The sequence below is a fragment of the Bos grunniens genome, chromosome 5, assembly GCF_055505025.1.
Source record: "Bos grunniens cultivar Pamir isolate PY7600 chromosome 5, Bosgru_T2T1.0, whole genome shotgun sequence".
Classification (NCBI taxonomy): Eukaryota; Metazoa; Chordata; class Mammalia; order Artiodactyla; family Bovidae; genus Bos; species Bos grunniens.
Window position 1 is genome coordinate 27,183,909 of NC_141169.1, and position 17,328 is coordinate 27,201,236.

The 17,328-nt window shown below is 39.3% G+C and overlaps 1 protein-coding gene across 12 annotated transcripts in view; it reads left to right on the plus strand.

Annotated features, from left to right (window-relative positions):
* LOC147371495 (cyclic AMP-dependent transcription factor ATF-7) overlaps positions 1-17,328 on the plus strand; it is a 95,254-nt gene that overhangs the window by 14,833 nt on the left and 63,093 nt on the right. For 10 of the 12 annotated variants that reach the window (XM_086399183.1, XM_086399181.1, XM_086399188.1 and 7 more), the window contains one exon: positions 1,140-1,208. The exons of the other annotated variants lie outside the window; for them this stretch is intronic. In XM_086399183.1, coding sequence (XP_086255309.1) covers positions 1,161-1,208 — 48 coding nt within the window. In that variant the 5' untranslated portion in view covers positions 1,140-1,160. The remainder of the gene's footprint in view (positions 1-1,139; positions 1,209-17,328) is intronic. 12 annotated transcript variants of the gene reach the window in all.

Sequence of the window (17,328 nt, forward strand, 5' to 3'; positions counted from 1 at the left end):
TATTTTAAAAGACTATTTTTGTGACCCTCCCTTTTTTCTGTTTTACTCCTTCAAAATATGGTACATCTTTTAGGGATATTTTTACTATGATTTACATTTCTAATCTATTCATCTCCACTTCTATTTTTATTCCTAGTTAGGATGTGAGAAATTTCCCCCAACACATACATTTGGAATTATTGTTCTTTGACAAAGAATTTTGATCAACATTTCAAGAATTTAGCTTCAATAATTAAAAAACAGCAACAGTATAAACCCTGTTAATTCTTCAGAGAAACAGAGAGGATGGATGGTGATGCCTTTTAGTGCCATTTCTTTTATCCCCTGCAGCAGCTCACATCTGTTGGCTGCAACGGAGCAGCCCAAGAACTCTGGCCGAGAGCAGCACAAACAGCCGGAACATATTCACCCAGTAAACCCCCAAAGAGTCGACATTTGTTTTATTGCTGCTTTTAAAAACCTAGCCATAAATAGAATCAGGGGGGAAGGGCACCGATATTTCTCCATTTGCCACAGATGATTGGTGGGGGGAGAAGGAGGCTCCCCGTAGGGAGAGAAAGGTTTTATTTTTATTTTTTTATTAATGAAAATCATTTCCCATGTAGCCCAATAGGATGGGTGCTTTGTTTTCTTTGGCAATAATCTGGGATAAACAGCCCTTGCCAACAGTCTCATAGTTTATACACCAGGGAGCCAGATTATGGCCCTGTAAAATGGAGCACCCCTCCTATAATCCCTTAATTAATTAAATGACAAATTTTGGTCTTCTCTAGTTCAGAAATATGGCTTCCGCATCAAGCGTTCAGTGGATTTATTGACGTAGGGAACTACACTGGTTGTAATTCAGCAGACTGGAGAAGTGTGTTATATACTATAGCAGAAAGAGGGAAAATAGCAAAAGGTTTGAAATTCCTTGACTCTTCAGGTCTACATTTTTCTAATTAAAAGTTTCAATTGAGGCACAGTAGATCATATGCCACCTGTCTAATGGGTCTCCCCAAAGTAGCCTGTGTTTACAGCTTTGATAGACAGCATTCTTGGAACACCTGTTTCTGGGCTTGATATTTTTGAAGCACTTTTTTTTTTTTTTAACTCCAGCGTATTTAACATAACTTTTCCCCCTACCTCCCCCTCCTCAGCTCCGCTCTGCTCTATGAAATATGGGAGACGACAGACCGTTTGTGTGCAATGCCCCGGGCTGTGGACAGGTACGTTTACAATATACTTTATTGAGAATGTCTCGTTGTGAATCAAAGTGGCTGTTTTATCACTAAGGCAAAGAGTTTAAAGCCGGTGTTTTACGTGATCACTGGAGGTAATCAGATCAGAGGATTTGCAGTGTGTAAATCCAAGTTATGAGGAAGGGTAGGCACTCTACTGTAATGAAATCTGCCTTGCTCTCTTTCATATTGTTATTCTGCTGGTGTTTGTTTCCCAGTACACTGTGTTTAGGAATACATGTTGCTCTTGTACCCTTTCTAAAGCTGTTTATATAAATACAAAGCAAGTTTAGAAGTATCTTCTTTTTAGCCTTCATGAATATAAAAGTCTATTCAACATATTTGGATAAGTAGCTGAAAATGCACCCATTCATTGTGAACCTCTATTTGGCAGAGCCTATTTTGGATTTTGTAAATAAGAAAAAAATAGTTTCTTTTGTTTGTTGACCCAGAAACTCATTGTTAGCAGCTAAGGCAAATACCTGTCCAGGAAAGACAAATCCAACACAGAACCCAAGCTCTCACAGCAACATATAAACACAGGATTTCTCAGCCATTTTCCCTGTCTGATGCCGTTAGATGCCTCCTGTGTGTTAGCTGCCGTGTCATGGTTTATGTGAATATCATTATATATCAAACAGTTTTTCATCATGTACTTTTTAAATAATTTTGTTGAAACTGCCTTTTTTTTTTTCATTTTTTTATTCAATACCTTCTTAACTCTTATTCCTAGACCCTCCCCTTCTGCCATGTTCCATAAAGGATGAAGAAAGGAATACAAAGAAAGTCTTACCAAGAAAGTTTTATTTCCCTCATGAGTTGATTTTCTGGAGCCTGAAGGGTTGAATTTCTGTTCAGTTAGGAATATGTCCAGAGTTTCCCTGGTAGCTAGATTATAAAGAATCTGCCTGCAGTGCAGGAGACCCGGGTTCAATCCCTGGGTCGGGAAGATCCCCTGGAGAAGGAAATGGCAACCCACTCCAGTATTCTTGCCTGGTGAATCCCATGGATGGAGGAGCCTGGTGGGCTACAGTTCACGGGGTCACAGAGTCAGACACGACTGAGCGACTAACACACACACACACACACACAGGAATATGTCATGTGACTGTCCAGTGACACTTACAGGTAGTATGTGAGATTGCAGACTAGTTCTATTAAACATTGTAAATACTTTAGAGAAGTATAAAAAGAAAAGAGTTAAGTTCCAGAGATTCCTAAGAATTAGAATATGAGAGGGGGATGGGGTGGATTGATAACAAGAAACAGTCAGAAGGGCGATTCCAGATTCCAATAAATGCTAAAAATTTCATAAAAGACTAAGAAAAACCAATATACTCTTGAGTATTTATCATTGTAAGGTTTATATAGATATATATAATTTTTTTTCAATAGAAGCCACTTGGAAAATTAGAGTAAATTTGTTTCACTTTTCAGATGGCCTTATTGAAGTACACACCTAAATTTGATTTATCCAAATTTTTGTGTGTGAATTTGTTGGTAATTGTACTTACTGTGACTCCCATGATTGAAACATGGTACCTTTTTTTTTACAATACTTCTCTCACTTTAAGAGTCTGCACTTTTGATGAAAAGATTTTTCTTCACTGACTGTTTAAGCTGCTCAGTGCCCCCACTTAGATGTTGTATGCTTAGACTACCCAGACAAGGACTTAAATAAATAAAAATGGAAGATAAAAATAAAGGAATACATAGGAAGAGCATCTCTTAAACTCTCTAAGAAAGAAAATATAGCAGTAGGGTTTCTTCAGGCTGTCTCATCAGAAAAAAGTAGTTTTCACTGAGATTTGTGAGATCCCAGAAGGGTTTTGTTTTTGTTTTGCATTATTTTTGAACTAGAGGTAGGAAAACAGAGACTCTTTACTTTAGTTCTTTCTTGTGTTGTCGGGTTCTGTTTACCATAAGCCTTTTCCTTCTCTTACTCCTCCTTCCCATTTCTGAAATTGTTTGTTGGTATTTGGGTTATTAGGATTCCTGTAACCTCTGGCATAGGTTCTGAAGGCTTTTTTTTCCCCTCAGTGAATGTCGAACTGAGGGAGATTGCTACCTTCTTTTGGATTTGAGTTACTTGTTTCATAGAAAAAAAGGATAAAAAGCTGTAACTTAAGGCTTTGGGATAGCGTGATTCATCCTTTACCTCCTTTGCATGTCAAAAGCCTTATAATCATGTGAGACTGCAGTTCTTTAGTTATGTTTAGTCTCCTTTCAAGTTGCCCCCAATATCTAGTAATAACTCTAGAGAGGTCTCTATAAGATTTACTGTGATTACTTTATGTTATATAAAATAGTGAAAATCTGGCAGAGAAGATAAATTTGGTAAAGTGAACTACCCTTGGCTTGTTGTTCCAGCTTCCTTATATGCCCTGAAAACGGTTTCATTCTGGAGCCTCCTTGAGGCCTTCAAGTCTATTTATAATCGATCATCATTGATTCAAAGTCGTTACTCCAGAAATGGAAGAATAATAAAAAGGTTATATAAGTCCCAGGAGAGGTAATAAGGACCATGGTAATTTACGCAAGGCATGTTTACTACTCAGCAACCATAGAAACCTCAAAAATCAGTGGCTTCTACCAGTTAGAGGAAGCAGGAATGAAAGCAAATTATATTTCAAGAGATCTATGCATAAAGCAAAACCTGTAGGAATCTTGTAATTATTTACATATTTGTTCTCTGCCCAGGTTTTACCCTGTATACCCCTAAACTCAGAAATCATCTTACACTTTAATATTAAGGGGAGGTGAAAGGAAAATTCACCTAAAATAGACTAGCGGATTATGCTGTCCACCATATAATCAAAACCACCGGGCCTTCAATGGATACGTAAACATGTTTTGGTTGCTAGGTCTTTAATGGCTGTTATTTTTGGATTCTGTTCATGATCCACTTCCCAACAGTAAGTCTGATGTGACACAGCTGAGTTCTAAATATGCTACATGTACTTTTTAAAAAAAGATGGTTGCTGAAGGTTGTGTTCTTTGCATTCTTATCTGAAAAGACAGGTGATCGGGTTTTCTGAGCTCTCTCATTCCTCTTCTCCTGTAGTCTCTGTTTCCCCTGAGCCCTCATCACCCTCAGGAAGAGGAACTTGGGGAAAGTAATATCTCTGCTAATATCTCTCTCTGGAATGTGGTAACAGTAATAGTTAGTAGAACTGCCTTTAGAGAATGGGTTAGTGTTGTTAAGGCAACAGAGCCCCAGATGCTACTCTGTGGTAAATGGCTGGTTGAATTTGAGGTGTATGGGTCTTAGAAATGTTTATAAGATAGCATCTATTTTAAAATTCTGTAACTGTAAATAGCTTTGCCTCTGTGTTATTAAAATAATAGGAATACAGTTTGATTCTAAATCTAGGAAGTCATACGTTTTTAAAGCTTTGAGGGGCACTTTTACTTGAAAGTGGATTATAAAATTGTTCTTATTGCATGTGGAAGCAGGAAAAATTACTACTGTGTCTGTGTCAGTAATCTTGAATTTGAGGTGTTACTTCACGTGGATACGGTTAGATAACCTAACCTTTTGGATACTTTCTGTCCACGACTTTTTTTTTCTTTCCCATGGCTGTGGGATTTTAGTTCCCCAACCAGAGATTGAACTTGGGCTCTTGGCACTGAAAGCATGGAGTCCTAACCACTGGATGCCAGGTAGTTCCTAGTCCGATTTTTTTACCAAGTGTGAACAATTTCTATATTCCTATACCTCCCTCTCAGGCACATGGCACTGGTTTGCAGTACAAATTATGCAGATTTAAGTAGCCTTTCCGGTTACCATAATCAAGTCTTTGAGCTGGTTGTATAAGCTTTTTACTTAGAATGTCTATTTCCTTAAGAACAGGAACACATTTCCTCTGAGAAGATACTATTAATGGACAATTAGTATCATCCCATTATTAGCCATTGAGAAAGGTTTCTATCATAACCACTCAGTATCAATTTTGTCCTTTAAAGGAAAAATGCTTTGATTGTTTCTCTGTCCGTTGTGACCCTGAGGAGCTGTATTTTTTTTCCCCCTTGAGGATATCTACTACCAGATCTTTTCTTCTCCCAGAGAACATTTAGGTACAGGTTGAGATTCTGTTCATATCTTTCTGAGACATGAAATGTATAACTAGCTCATAGACCTCCAGGGCTTGCTTTCCCTTTCTGAGGCCAAGGGTAGCACTAGAGCCTTAGTTGTGGTGGGATGGAGGGCTGCTTCTTTACCTCCTTATCTTGTCGTATAATAGGAATAATGTTTATGGTGCTGTAGTCCTGGCTTCACTTGGCATTTAACCAACCTCCAGTGCTGTTTATTGCTTTGTATCCTCTGCCTCCATGAACATTATCCCTTAAATCTCTATTGCTTTGTAATATATGAGGCAACAAATAGCTTCTATGATTGGTTAAATGCTGGCATGCTACAAAGGTGTGTATTTTATTGCCTATATAACCCACATCTATAGAGATTATTCCTGTTATCCCAGCCCTCCCATTAAGTGGGCCCTACTGGTACTATGGGACTCTGGATTTTTAATTCTGTCCCTTTGGCAAGTTTTCCTATTAACTGGCATTGGCACAAAAGAAAAGCAGGGAAGAATGACTGGTGCTGTTACTAATTCTTTATGTTAGAGGAGCATCTTGAATTAGAGAATAATATAGGAAAAAATGGCTCTGGTACATAAATACCATTTGTGGTGATATGTGCTATCTTTACATGCTTCGACAGGTGAGGACGGTTTCAGGCAAACAAATAAGCCTTTTTTTCTCACCCCCTGCCAAGAGTTTAAAAAAATTCAAATTTTTATTTAATAATTCATATTTCATTCAATAATTCATCCAGTTCCCATCTGGTAAGAGTGCCTGCATGCTGTCAGGCTGCTGAAAATACACTGCATTATACACAATTAGGCCAAATGCTAACCTTGTTTTTTGTAATAATATGTTGATTTTGCAGTAACTTTCAGTCCACTCTGAGAATGCTGCAGTTTTATGTAATCTTGTAATAGAAGTAGACCACTGTTATACATAGTAAAGAAGAAAACTGGGACTGGGATGAAAAAAATGTAGACATGTTAAGAGCAAGAAATTAAACCCTAGTTTTTTCATGTCAGATCTGGCACTCTTGACACTTGCCCTTAGAAACAAGTGGTTGGTTATTTTAGTTTTTTGTGTTGTATTTGTTATTATGTTACTAAGAGCATAGTAGGTTAAAAGCATCCCTGTTCCAGTGTGCCAAAAAGAGAGACTGTTGTATGAACCTAATTGGAGCTATATTCAAGAAATTAAGGTGAAAATTTTCAGTTACTCACTCTTGTTTTTCCTTGGATATGACTTAATATTTGGAATGGGAGCCCAGAAACTGTTCTCTGAATATTCCTGGTGGAAAAAAATCCTCTATCTTTGCATCTCAGTTCATCCGTAGTCAGGAGAAGGGGCTCTTTCCTAGTCCCTTCTTTTACAAACTGCTGAGTTTATATACTGCCTTCTAGATCGGAGAGCCTGTCTTTCATTCATCCCTCTTTTGCCACCCCTGCAAAACCACATACGTATTGCTAGGCTGTTAACTTACAAGATATTGTCAGCATTATATAGAATTCTTCATTCTTTTATCAAATACCCCTCCAGCTAATGAGGCAGATTGAAGAACAGTCAGTGTGCTCCCTCTGTCTGGTTAGCATGTTTCTTTAATGCAGATTGACTTGCTCAGCAGTTGCATTTTGTCTGAAACCCTTGTTAAGGCCTACCCGGTATGTGGATTCATAACACATCTGTGTGTACATCTACAGTGCTGTATAAATAATAATAAGTAATCACCAGATGGCCTATAACTGCTCCTCTGGACCCGCTGGGTCTCTTGAAGCTGTTAGGAGAGTCTTCTGGCGTTTTGCTGGAGAAAACTTGTCATAGATTTATTTCTAAAAAAATTCAAACTCACAACTGGGTGTTTAGGACTAGCTATTGCTGTCTGTGTTGTAAATATTTAACAGGCTTTGTACGATGACAAGTAAAAGCGCCATTACTAACCACGCACAGTGGCTGTGGAGCTCTTCTTCCCTCCCAGCCATTTAGAAAGGAAACAAAATGCTGATAAATTGTGCATTATGAACAAGGTGCAAGAGATGTTCTTTGAATGCTTTTTCATAGGAGAAGAAAGAGAACTTCAGTGTTCTGCTCAAAGGGTGTAACTGGGCAAACTTAAGCTTTTTAACTTTATGCTGGTGACTTAAATGAAACAAAATGCCCCTTTTAAATTGGACTTTATAATACAAGAAAAGCCCATTCAGCTGAAGTTTGGTCATGGCCAGGTTTCAGTCTTAATTGTCTTTATAACTAAGTGATAAATCCCTTTGAAAAAGTTATAGTTGCAAGTGTTAGTAAATGCTTAGCATTTAGCTAAAATTTTAGACTTTGGGTTATGTCTAAAATTTAAGGCATATGTTGTTTGTCCATATTATTTATAGAGCAAAACATTTTAATTTTTATCCTCTTCGTTTTTCTAAAAAGGGTTATGTATTTTGTTTGGGGGAACATATTATTCTGGTTTAGCCTGCTTATAATTTTCTATTCTATATCTTGTCATTACTAGTCTCCTTCCTCCAGTATCTGTTCTAGGGTCCTTGCTCAGTACAATAATGCATGTTTTTGAAAACCAAAATAAAACTAATTACCTCTAAACATTAATGTTTTTAACCTTGTCTTACCATAAGGTAACATAAAAAAGGTTTTTTTAAAATTGGGTATCTTTTAACTCTTCAGCTTAATTTTCTTTTGTCTATTTAACCACAGAGGGAAGTCCTATAAATTATCACACGTGGCTGTTACATCCCAGTTAGGATATATAGAAAGCTTTTCTCTTTTAAAAATCTCATCTCGAAGAAGTGACATACAAATTGTGAGTGAGAAATGCTGCTATCAATAGTTTATTGTAGATAGATTTTGCTTTTTAAGTCTTCACATAAAATTATCAGGTTAAGGAAAGGATTTCAAGAAGGAAAGCATCATGGAGAAAAGATGGAAGTTTGGGGATTTATCTCTTTGTGTTTTTACTTTCAAGTTTATTTGTGCAGTGAAACATGCTACCTAAGATTGTGCTTTGGTAAGAATCTGGACTATTTGCAATCGTCATGTGAAAGTACAGAGGGAATGAGAAATAACTTTGTGAAATTAGCCCATTCCCAGTCTGGCACACCATGTGCCCTGTGTGGCTGCCGATTCTGCTGGCAGATTGAAGAGCTGAACCAACTTCTGCTCTAAAGACTAAAATTGCCAGCCATCATTCCAGCTTTTAAATCTTCTTGTTCCCATTGATGATGTCAGAATTGGGACACACCTGGTCCTGTCTTTAGATCCCAGGTGAAATTTGCAATTCCTTGGATTGGAAGGAGAGAGTTCTTCCTTTTTTGCCTTTGAAAAACTTAAGGAGCTCTGCAAGGAAAGTCAGCAGAATAAATGTGCAGCTTTGCTGTGTCCTTTGAGTCATTGTAGAAAGCTGAGTACTCTGTTCGGCATTCAGCAGATTGGCTGTCAGTGTTGCAGCTCTGCTTATCAAATACATAATCTCTCTGAGAGCCGTTTATGTTATTCCGGAGAGAATCATCCAATGGCAAAAGGAACGCCTCTTTTCTCCTCCCAAGGGTCAGATCCTCTTTCTATACTGGTCAATTACCCCTTGATTTTTCCTGAAAAATACCTCAAGCTACTATAAAGATTGGCACCAGCACAGGCTGCAGACTCAGTTACAGTGACGAGCTCTGATTTCTTAGCCACAGGGAGAGACATCAGGGTGACACTCATAAGTATGCCAGAGGCTTAATGGTGGTGGTTTTTCTGCTGAGTATCTCAGTCCTCTGTATAAGCTTGGCTTCTCTTCTCTCTCTCTGAGGGAGATAACATTTGCTTTAGTGTTTTGCACACCAGTCACTATGAAAGTGCTGCAAGAGTTGTCTTTCTCAAGTCTCTTCCTTGTCTTTAGTTATTGTCCTCTCCAGTTTGAAATCAAGCCCTATAGTCTTAATTTTTTTATGTTTTTGCCTTCCTCTTTTACTGCTTATCTTGGCTCTTATTAGCCATTGTACCTGACAGGGATTATTAACCAATGTTTCCTCTAATTAAGAAAAATAAATAGGCTTTATTTTTTTAGAGCAGTTTTATATTTACAGAAAAATTGAGAAGAGAGTAAGCATATACCCCCACCTTGTTCCACCCCCAGCTTTCCACATCTTGTATTAGTGGGGTAGATTTGTTACAACTAATGAGCCAATATTGATACATTCTTATTTAACCAAAGTTCAGAGTTTACATTAGGGTTTTGACAAATATATAATAACATGTATCTTCCATTTACCATGTCAAATAGAATAGTTTCACTGCCCTAAAAAACCCGTTATTCCACCTATTGATCCACTACCCCATCTCAGACTCTGCTAATTACTGATTGTTTTACTGTCTTCATGTCAAAGTGAAAATGTGTAAGTGTTAGTCGCTCAGCCCTGTCTTACTCTTTCGAACCCCATGGACTGTAGCCCGCCAAGCTCCTCTGTCCGTGGAGTTCTCCAGCAGGTATATTGGAGGGGTAGCCTTTCGCTTCTCCAGGTGATCTTCCCAGCCCAGGGATCGAACCCAGGTCATCTGCATTGCAGGCAGACTCTTTACCGTCTAAGCCCAGAATATCGTATAGAATCACGCCTTCCTCTGATTTTTTTTTTTTTTTTTTGAAGTCGTGAGCAGATAACCATATAATTTGGAATAGCTGGGAAATGGAGGAGAGAAGATTAAGCCATGTCAAGTCATAGCTCTGAGGTCTTTCTCAAAGTACAAGAATCAAATCTAGGGAGCTTTACATGGCCAGCTGTACTGGGAGTCTCTCTGATGTTCAAGACTTGGCTTGCCTGGTGACATATTTACTGATTCTACGTATTGGGAACAAGAACTGGATGAACGCTGAATGGACTGTTTGGGGAGTCAAAGTATTAGGGCTGGGCAAGGTGAGAGGAAGTAAAACCTATGATTCCTTTTCATTTGTTGAAGCTGAGAGCAATAAAGTCTCTCCTCTCCCATTGGCAGCCTTATTTGTGATTGAAAAAAATCAGTGTAAATAAACTCCTGTACTTTTAAATTAATTATTCATGTAAGTAAATATTATTTTAAAAAATGGGAGCTGACAATCACACTTAGTTTAACAAACACAGTTGTAATATTGGCTACATAAAGTAATAAAGTGAAAGTCACTAAGTCGTGTCCGACTCTTTGTGACCCCATTGACTATACAGTCCATGGAATTCTCCAGGCCAGAATATTGGAGTGGGTAGCCTTTCCCTTCTCCAGGGGTTCCCAACCCAGGGATCAAACCTAGGTCTCCCACATTGCAGGCGGATTCTTTTACCAGCTGAGCCAGAAGGGAAGCCCACATAAGGTAATAGATGTTTTTATTTGGGTTAAGGTTTAGTAGATGAGAACTGGCTTCCGTGGTGGTGCTAGTGGTAAAGAACTCGCCTGCCAATTCAGGAAATATAAGAGATGTGGGTTCAATCCCTGCGTCAGGGAGATCCCCTGGATTAGGAAATGGCAACCCACTCCAGTATTCTTCCCTAGAAAATCCCATGGACAGAGGAACCCAACCAGCTACAGTCCATGGGGCCACAAAGAGTCACAAAGACACGACAGAGCAGATGAGAACTGGCTTAGGAGGAATGGCCCCTGAGCAAAGGAGACGTGGCAACTTATGAGGATGTCAAAAACAAACAGATTTACTTGTTAGCTTTGTTTGGGCTATCTTGACTTCCTTCTGCTAGATACTAATTGAGAAGTAAAAATTGTGTGTGGGGGATGTGGGGGGGTCATGATGCATGGCTTGCAGAGTCTTAGTTCCTCAACCAGGGATTGAACCCTGGCCCCAGCAATGATAGCACCAAGTCCTAGCCACTGGACTGCCAGGGAATTCCCAAGAAGTATAAATCTTAAGGCTTCCCTGGTGGCCTTAGTCGATAAAGAATCTGCCTGCAATGCTGGAGACCTGGGTTTGATCCTTGGGCTGGGAAGATCCGTTGGAGAAGAAAATGGCAACCCACTCCAGTATTCTTGCCTGAAAAATCCCATGGACAAAGGAGCCTGGCAGGCTATAGTCCATGGAGTTGCCAGGAGTTGGACACGACTTAGCGACTAAACCACCACCACCATAAATTTTAAGGGCACCAATAAACATTAGAAACAACTTAATTCTTTTTTGATAGAGACATTTCCTGCTTGTCCTGGTTTGGAAATTTTATTTCTTATTACTGCTACTGCTACTGCTAAGTCACTTCAGTCATGTCCGACTCTGTGTGACCCCATAGATGGCAGCCCACCAGGCTCCCCTGTCCCTGGGATTCTCCAGGCAAGAACACTGGAGTGGGTTGCCATTTCCTTCTCCAGTGCATGAAAGTGAAAAGTGAAAGGGAAGTCACCTAGTCGTGTCTGACTCTTAGTGATCCCATGGACTGCAGCCTACCAGGCTCCTCCGTCCATGGGATTTTCCAGGCGAGAGTACTGGAGTGGGCTGCCATTGCCTTATTTATTTTGGCTGTGCCTCCAGGCTTGCAGGATGTTAATTCCCTGACCAGGAATTGAACCTGTGTCCTTGGCAGGGAAAGCGTGGAATCCTAACCACTGGACCACTAGGGAATTCCCATGGACATTTTAGATTGATAAAATATGGGAGAAATGGAGTGACATGATTTCTTTAGTTCTGGGATTCAAGTTTCCTGTCACTTAGAATGTTAACTCCATAGTATTAGGTAAGATCTCTTTTCATAGAGATACTAACTCTTTACCTTTTAGATTTGGCTATATATGAGATTCATTCTTGGCCTCTGCTGCTGCTGCTAAGTTGCTTCAGTCGTGTCCGACTCTGTGCGACCCCATAGACAGCAGCCCAGCAGGCTCCCCCGTCCCTGGGATTCTCCAGGCAAGAACACTGGAGTGGGTTGCCATTGCCTTCTCCAATGCATGAAAGTGAAAAGTGAAAGTGAAGTCACTCAGTCCGACTCCTAGCGACCCCATGAACTGCAGCCCACCATGCTCCTCCATCCATGGGACTTGCCAGGCAAGAGTACTGGGGTGGGATGCCATTGCCCTCTCTGATTCTTGGCCTCAGTACTTACTTAATTTGCTTACTTGTTGAACTGAGATGACTTAATGGTAAAAATGAACACTAACCTAGGGTAGGCTCTATAGAATAATGTTTAGAGTTAACATCAGTTAGTGCAGACCAACATTGTATGTATGCATACATACATCTACAACTTAGAGGAAATATTGTGTTTATATAATGTACAGGAATTATGTGGAGATCATATGGGGGAAATGGGAGAGAAGAAAAGCAAAGAAAATGGTTTAACTTTATCCATGTCTAATAACAGCAGAATAATAATAACTAAAGCTAACTGAGCTCTTACATACTGTGCAGAAGTAGTTTACAGATATTATTTTATTTAGCCTAGAAATCCCCTGAGGGACAGTATAATATTATCTTCATTTTACAATACAGAGGAGAAAATTAAGGCTCAGAGAGGTTAAATAACTTGTACAAGGTCATATAGTACTTTGTGATGGACCTATAAGGCCAGACAGACTTCAGACCACTTTTTCTAGGGTAAATTGCTGCCTTATTCTTTCCCATAAACATGTAAATATGCACACCTAGCACAGAACAAGAAAAGAAGTGGTGGGGTTTTTTGCACTGCTCCAAATGCAGTCTCTTAAGTTTAAGTCCTAGCTGTAGTTTGTTACTGATCTAGACAGACATCTGGCTGCCATACCAGAGAGAGCTGGATCAACAGCTGAGCTCTGCCTGTATGAAGAGATAAGAGTTCTTACTAAAATGAAGAGCCATCTCTGCAACTGCCACAGCCTTATTAATCTGCATTTTTTTATCTGCCTGGGAATGCTGCTGAGATGTATCTAACTCTCTGTGAGGCAAACAGCCACTGTTTAGTAGCAGGGGCATGATTTTAGGATGGGCAAGAAAACCAATTCTTGACTAACCAGAAATGTAGATAGAACTAGAAAACTGTGACCTAAAAACCATAGCTTCAGCCTTCCCCACTAATAGGCCCAAAGATACACTGTGGTGTCATCTTTGTGAATCGTAGACTTAGTCACTTCCTGTTTTATATTCCCTTCTTTCCCTTCTTAGTTTTATGGCTGTAAGATGCAGAGGATGGTATCTGGGTGTCTTGCTTTATATAGTGCCATGTAGCAGTGGGGCTTTTGTTATTGTGGCTGTAATACTGATTGGTAGCAAGAGGAAACATGACTAAGGTGGAATTACAGTTTGATTTGGAGTGTATTACCAGTGTAGTATCAGTCAGTAAAGAATCTGCCTGCAGTACCGGAGACCCGGGTTCGAACCCTGGGTTGGGAAGATCCCCTGGAGAAGGAAATGGCAACCCACTCCAGTGTCCTTGCCTGGAAAATCACATGGACAATGGAGCCTGGAGGGCTGCAGTCCTGGGGTCACCAAGAGTCGGGCACGACTGAGCGACTAGTACTTACTTGCCAGTGTAGCGAGATATGTGATCTGCCTGGTGGTTGATAGCGCATTTATTTTCTGACTTTCTGGAGGTATGATTGCATGGAAGGTCTTAACTTGTTGACTAATAGAATTCGTCTCCACTCAGATCTCACATTCTTTCCTTCTTTGACTTCGTAACACTTCCATGGATCTACTTTTTCCTTTTCTCTTATGAACTGTGGTGTGTTGATGCAGTGGACATTTTATCATTGGAAGTGGAATCACATAACCAACTAGATACATGGAAATATTTATGTGAAATAATTTGTGATTTAAAAAATATGTACATGAACACATAAAGGATCAAAAGAGATTGGAGAGTCTTATCAGATCAGATCAGATCAGTCGCTCAGTCGTGTCCGACTCTATAGTTGATGTTTTTAGCAAAGGTATTCTTTGTATGTTTTGTCTGAATGTCTTCATCCTTTACTGGAAAGTTGCTTAAAATGTACATTTCCTTCTTGATTCTGATAGTGATTCATCATATAACTGTGGACTGTGTGAAACTAATTCTACATTCAGCTGCAGGATATGTCTGACTGGAGTCTTTTCTTTTCTACCTCTGACAATGAAGTCAAATTCTTGGCTTCAGAGCTGAGAAAGCCTTCCTTATTGGGCAAGGTCACAAACTATCAAAATGATAACTCTGGATGTCCAGAGATCTCATTTGTTTATTTTGTTGGATACCTCTGACAGTGCACACACAAGTTGTGTGCGTGTGTGTGTGTGTGTGTGTGTCTGTCTGTCTGTCTGTCTGTCTCCTGCCAAGAGTTTCTGTAAAATTGTAAATACAAAGGAGAGGTGATTCAGAGCAACAACCTATCAAACAGAAACTGCAAACTTGGCTCCTAAGAGGTTATCAGGTAGACAGTGACAGCTTAGCAGGATAGATGATTTTTTTTTTTTTAAAGAAAAAGGCCCTACATTTTAATGCTAACCTCAGTTACCTCCTTTTTGTATCTCCGTTCTTAAGCTTACTGACGAAAACAACAACAGCAACAAAAATCTTTCACTGCCATAGGTTATTTGACTCAAGTGAAGAGAGTTGTTGAGATTGTTTTAAAGATCTGTTGTGGTGTGTAGGTGGAGATAACTGTATAATACCAGAGTGGGCAAATAATATTACAGACATTTGTCAGTTAAGTGAGCATCATTTTTTTTTTTTTTTTACATGGTGGCAATCTGTGTGCATTAATTTTTTTCACTGTGTTAACGTTTATTCAGTTTCAGGTATTTCTTGGGATTAAGGAAGAGACTGCAGTCCACTTAAACGGTGTTGAAAGGGAACAGTAAAAGTAGTTACTCTAAAATTTTCTGGGGTCTAGATGTCTACATATGTTCTCTAAGGCATCATGTTAGATTCAGTAATTTGCCTATTCCCTCTTCAGTCTTTCTTTTCCTCCCTTTTAATTTTTACCTAGATAATTGCAAAAGTGAAAAGGGGAGACTATTTCATCATTCTTTTAATTTTACTTTATATGCATTTAAAGCTACAGCCAGACAGGGCTTCTTGGAGGCTTGTACTTTCAGTTATGCATGTGACTGCTCAGAGGAGAGAGTTGTGTGCAGCTCTATGTATGAGCACGTATAGCAGCTCATGGCAGAGCAGTGGTTAAAGGTTTGAACATATTGTACCTTGCAGTCCTAAGGGAGGCATTTTGCTCCTCCATAGACAATAATCGGCTTGTCAGAGTCGAATGGCTTTTTGTTTTTTCTTTATCTAGTAAAATGCAGTGGGCTAAGCCTTTCTGGGAAGCAATTTCTTCCTCCACCACATGGACAGAAGGTCGTGGATGCTGTCTCTGAAACAAAGGGGAAGTGGTGATAGAAAAATCAGTGGCTAGGGCATAATTAGATTGGAGCTCTGTCACAGATACAACAATTCTTGTTTGAAAGCTGGACTTTCTGCTATACCATGCTTTTCTGTCTTCACATTTGAAATACAAGCAATGAGTATTCATTCTACTTCAGGCTTAATTTTTCAGGCTCTTTTCTAAGCACTCTGAGAATAAACTTGGAACAATTTACTTTTCTTGGTGGTTTCCAAAAATGTTTAAGATTGCTTTCCAGCAAAATTGAGAGGACGGTACAACGATTCCCCATATACTCCCTGCTTCCCTACAGACGTAGCCTTTCCTGTGGTCAGCACGCCCCACCAGAGTGGCATATTTGTTTCAACTAATGAACCTCCACTGACACGCCATAATCACCCAAAGTCCACAGCTCACCTAAGAGTTCACTCTTGTTGGTGTGCATTTGATGGGTTTGGAAAATATATAATGACATATAGTCATCATTATATTATCACACAGAATAGTTTCACTGCCATAAAAATCCTCTGTGCTCCACCTATTCATTTTCCCCTCATCCCCCCCACCACTCCAAGCAACCACTGTCTTTTTGCTGTCTCCATAGCTGTGCCTTTTCCAAAAAGCCACATAGCTGGAATCATATAGTATGTAGGTTTTTTCAGATTGCCATCTTTTACTTAAAATGCTTAAGATTCCTTCATGTCTTTCCATGGCTTGGTACCTCAATTCTTTTTAGCAATGAGTAATATTCCTTTGTCTGGATGTACCACAGTTTATTTATCCATTAACCTACTGAAGGATATCTTGGTTGCTTCCAAGTCATGGCAGTTGTGAATAAAGCTGCTGTAAAAATCCATGTGCAGGTTTTTGTGTGGACGTAAGTTTTCAAGAGACTGCCAAATTGTCTTCCAAAGTGACTCTGTCCCTTTTCATTCCCACCAGCAATGAATGAGAGTTCCTTTTGCGTCACACCCTTGTCAGTATTTGGTGTTGTCAGTGATCCAGATTTGGGCCAGTAATATAGATGTGTGGTGGTATACGCTTGTTGTTTTAATTTGCATTTCGCTGATGTCATACGATGTGCAGCATCTCTTTATAGGTTTTTTGTTTGCTATCTGTATATCTTTGGTGAGATGTCTGTTAAGGTCTTTGGCCTGTTTTTTAATTTGGTTGTTTGTTTCCTTATTGTTGAGTTTTTGTTTGTTTGTTTTTTGCTGCACTGAGCAGCATGTGAGATCTTAGTTCCCCAACCAGAGATCAAACCCACACCCCCTGCAGTGGAAGTGCAGATTCCTAACCACTGGGCCAATAGGGAAGCCCCATCCTTATTGTTGAGATTTAAGAGTTCTATATGTATGATAGCAGTCCTTTATCAAATGTGTCTTTTGCAAATACTTTCTCTCAGCTGAAGCTTTCCTTCTCATTCTCTTGACATTGTTTTTCACAGAACACAAGTTTTTATTTAACAAAGTCCAACTTATCAATTATTCCTTTCATTGATCATGCCTTTGATGTTACCTCTAAAGTCATTGCCAAACCCAAGATTATACTAGGTTTTTTCCTATGTTATCTTTTGGGAGTTTTATAGTTTTGTGTTTCACATTTATGTTTATGATCCATTCTGAATTAGTTTGCAAAAGGTTTTAAAGTCTGTGTCTATATTCACTTTTTTGCTTACGGATTTCAAGTTGTTGAAAAGCACTATTTCAGAACTATTTGTTGAAAAGATTATCATATTGCTTTTGCTCTT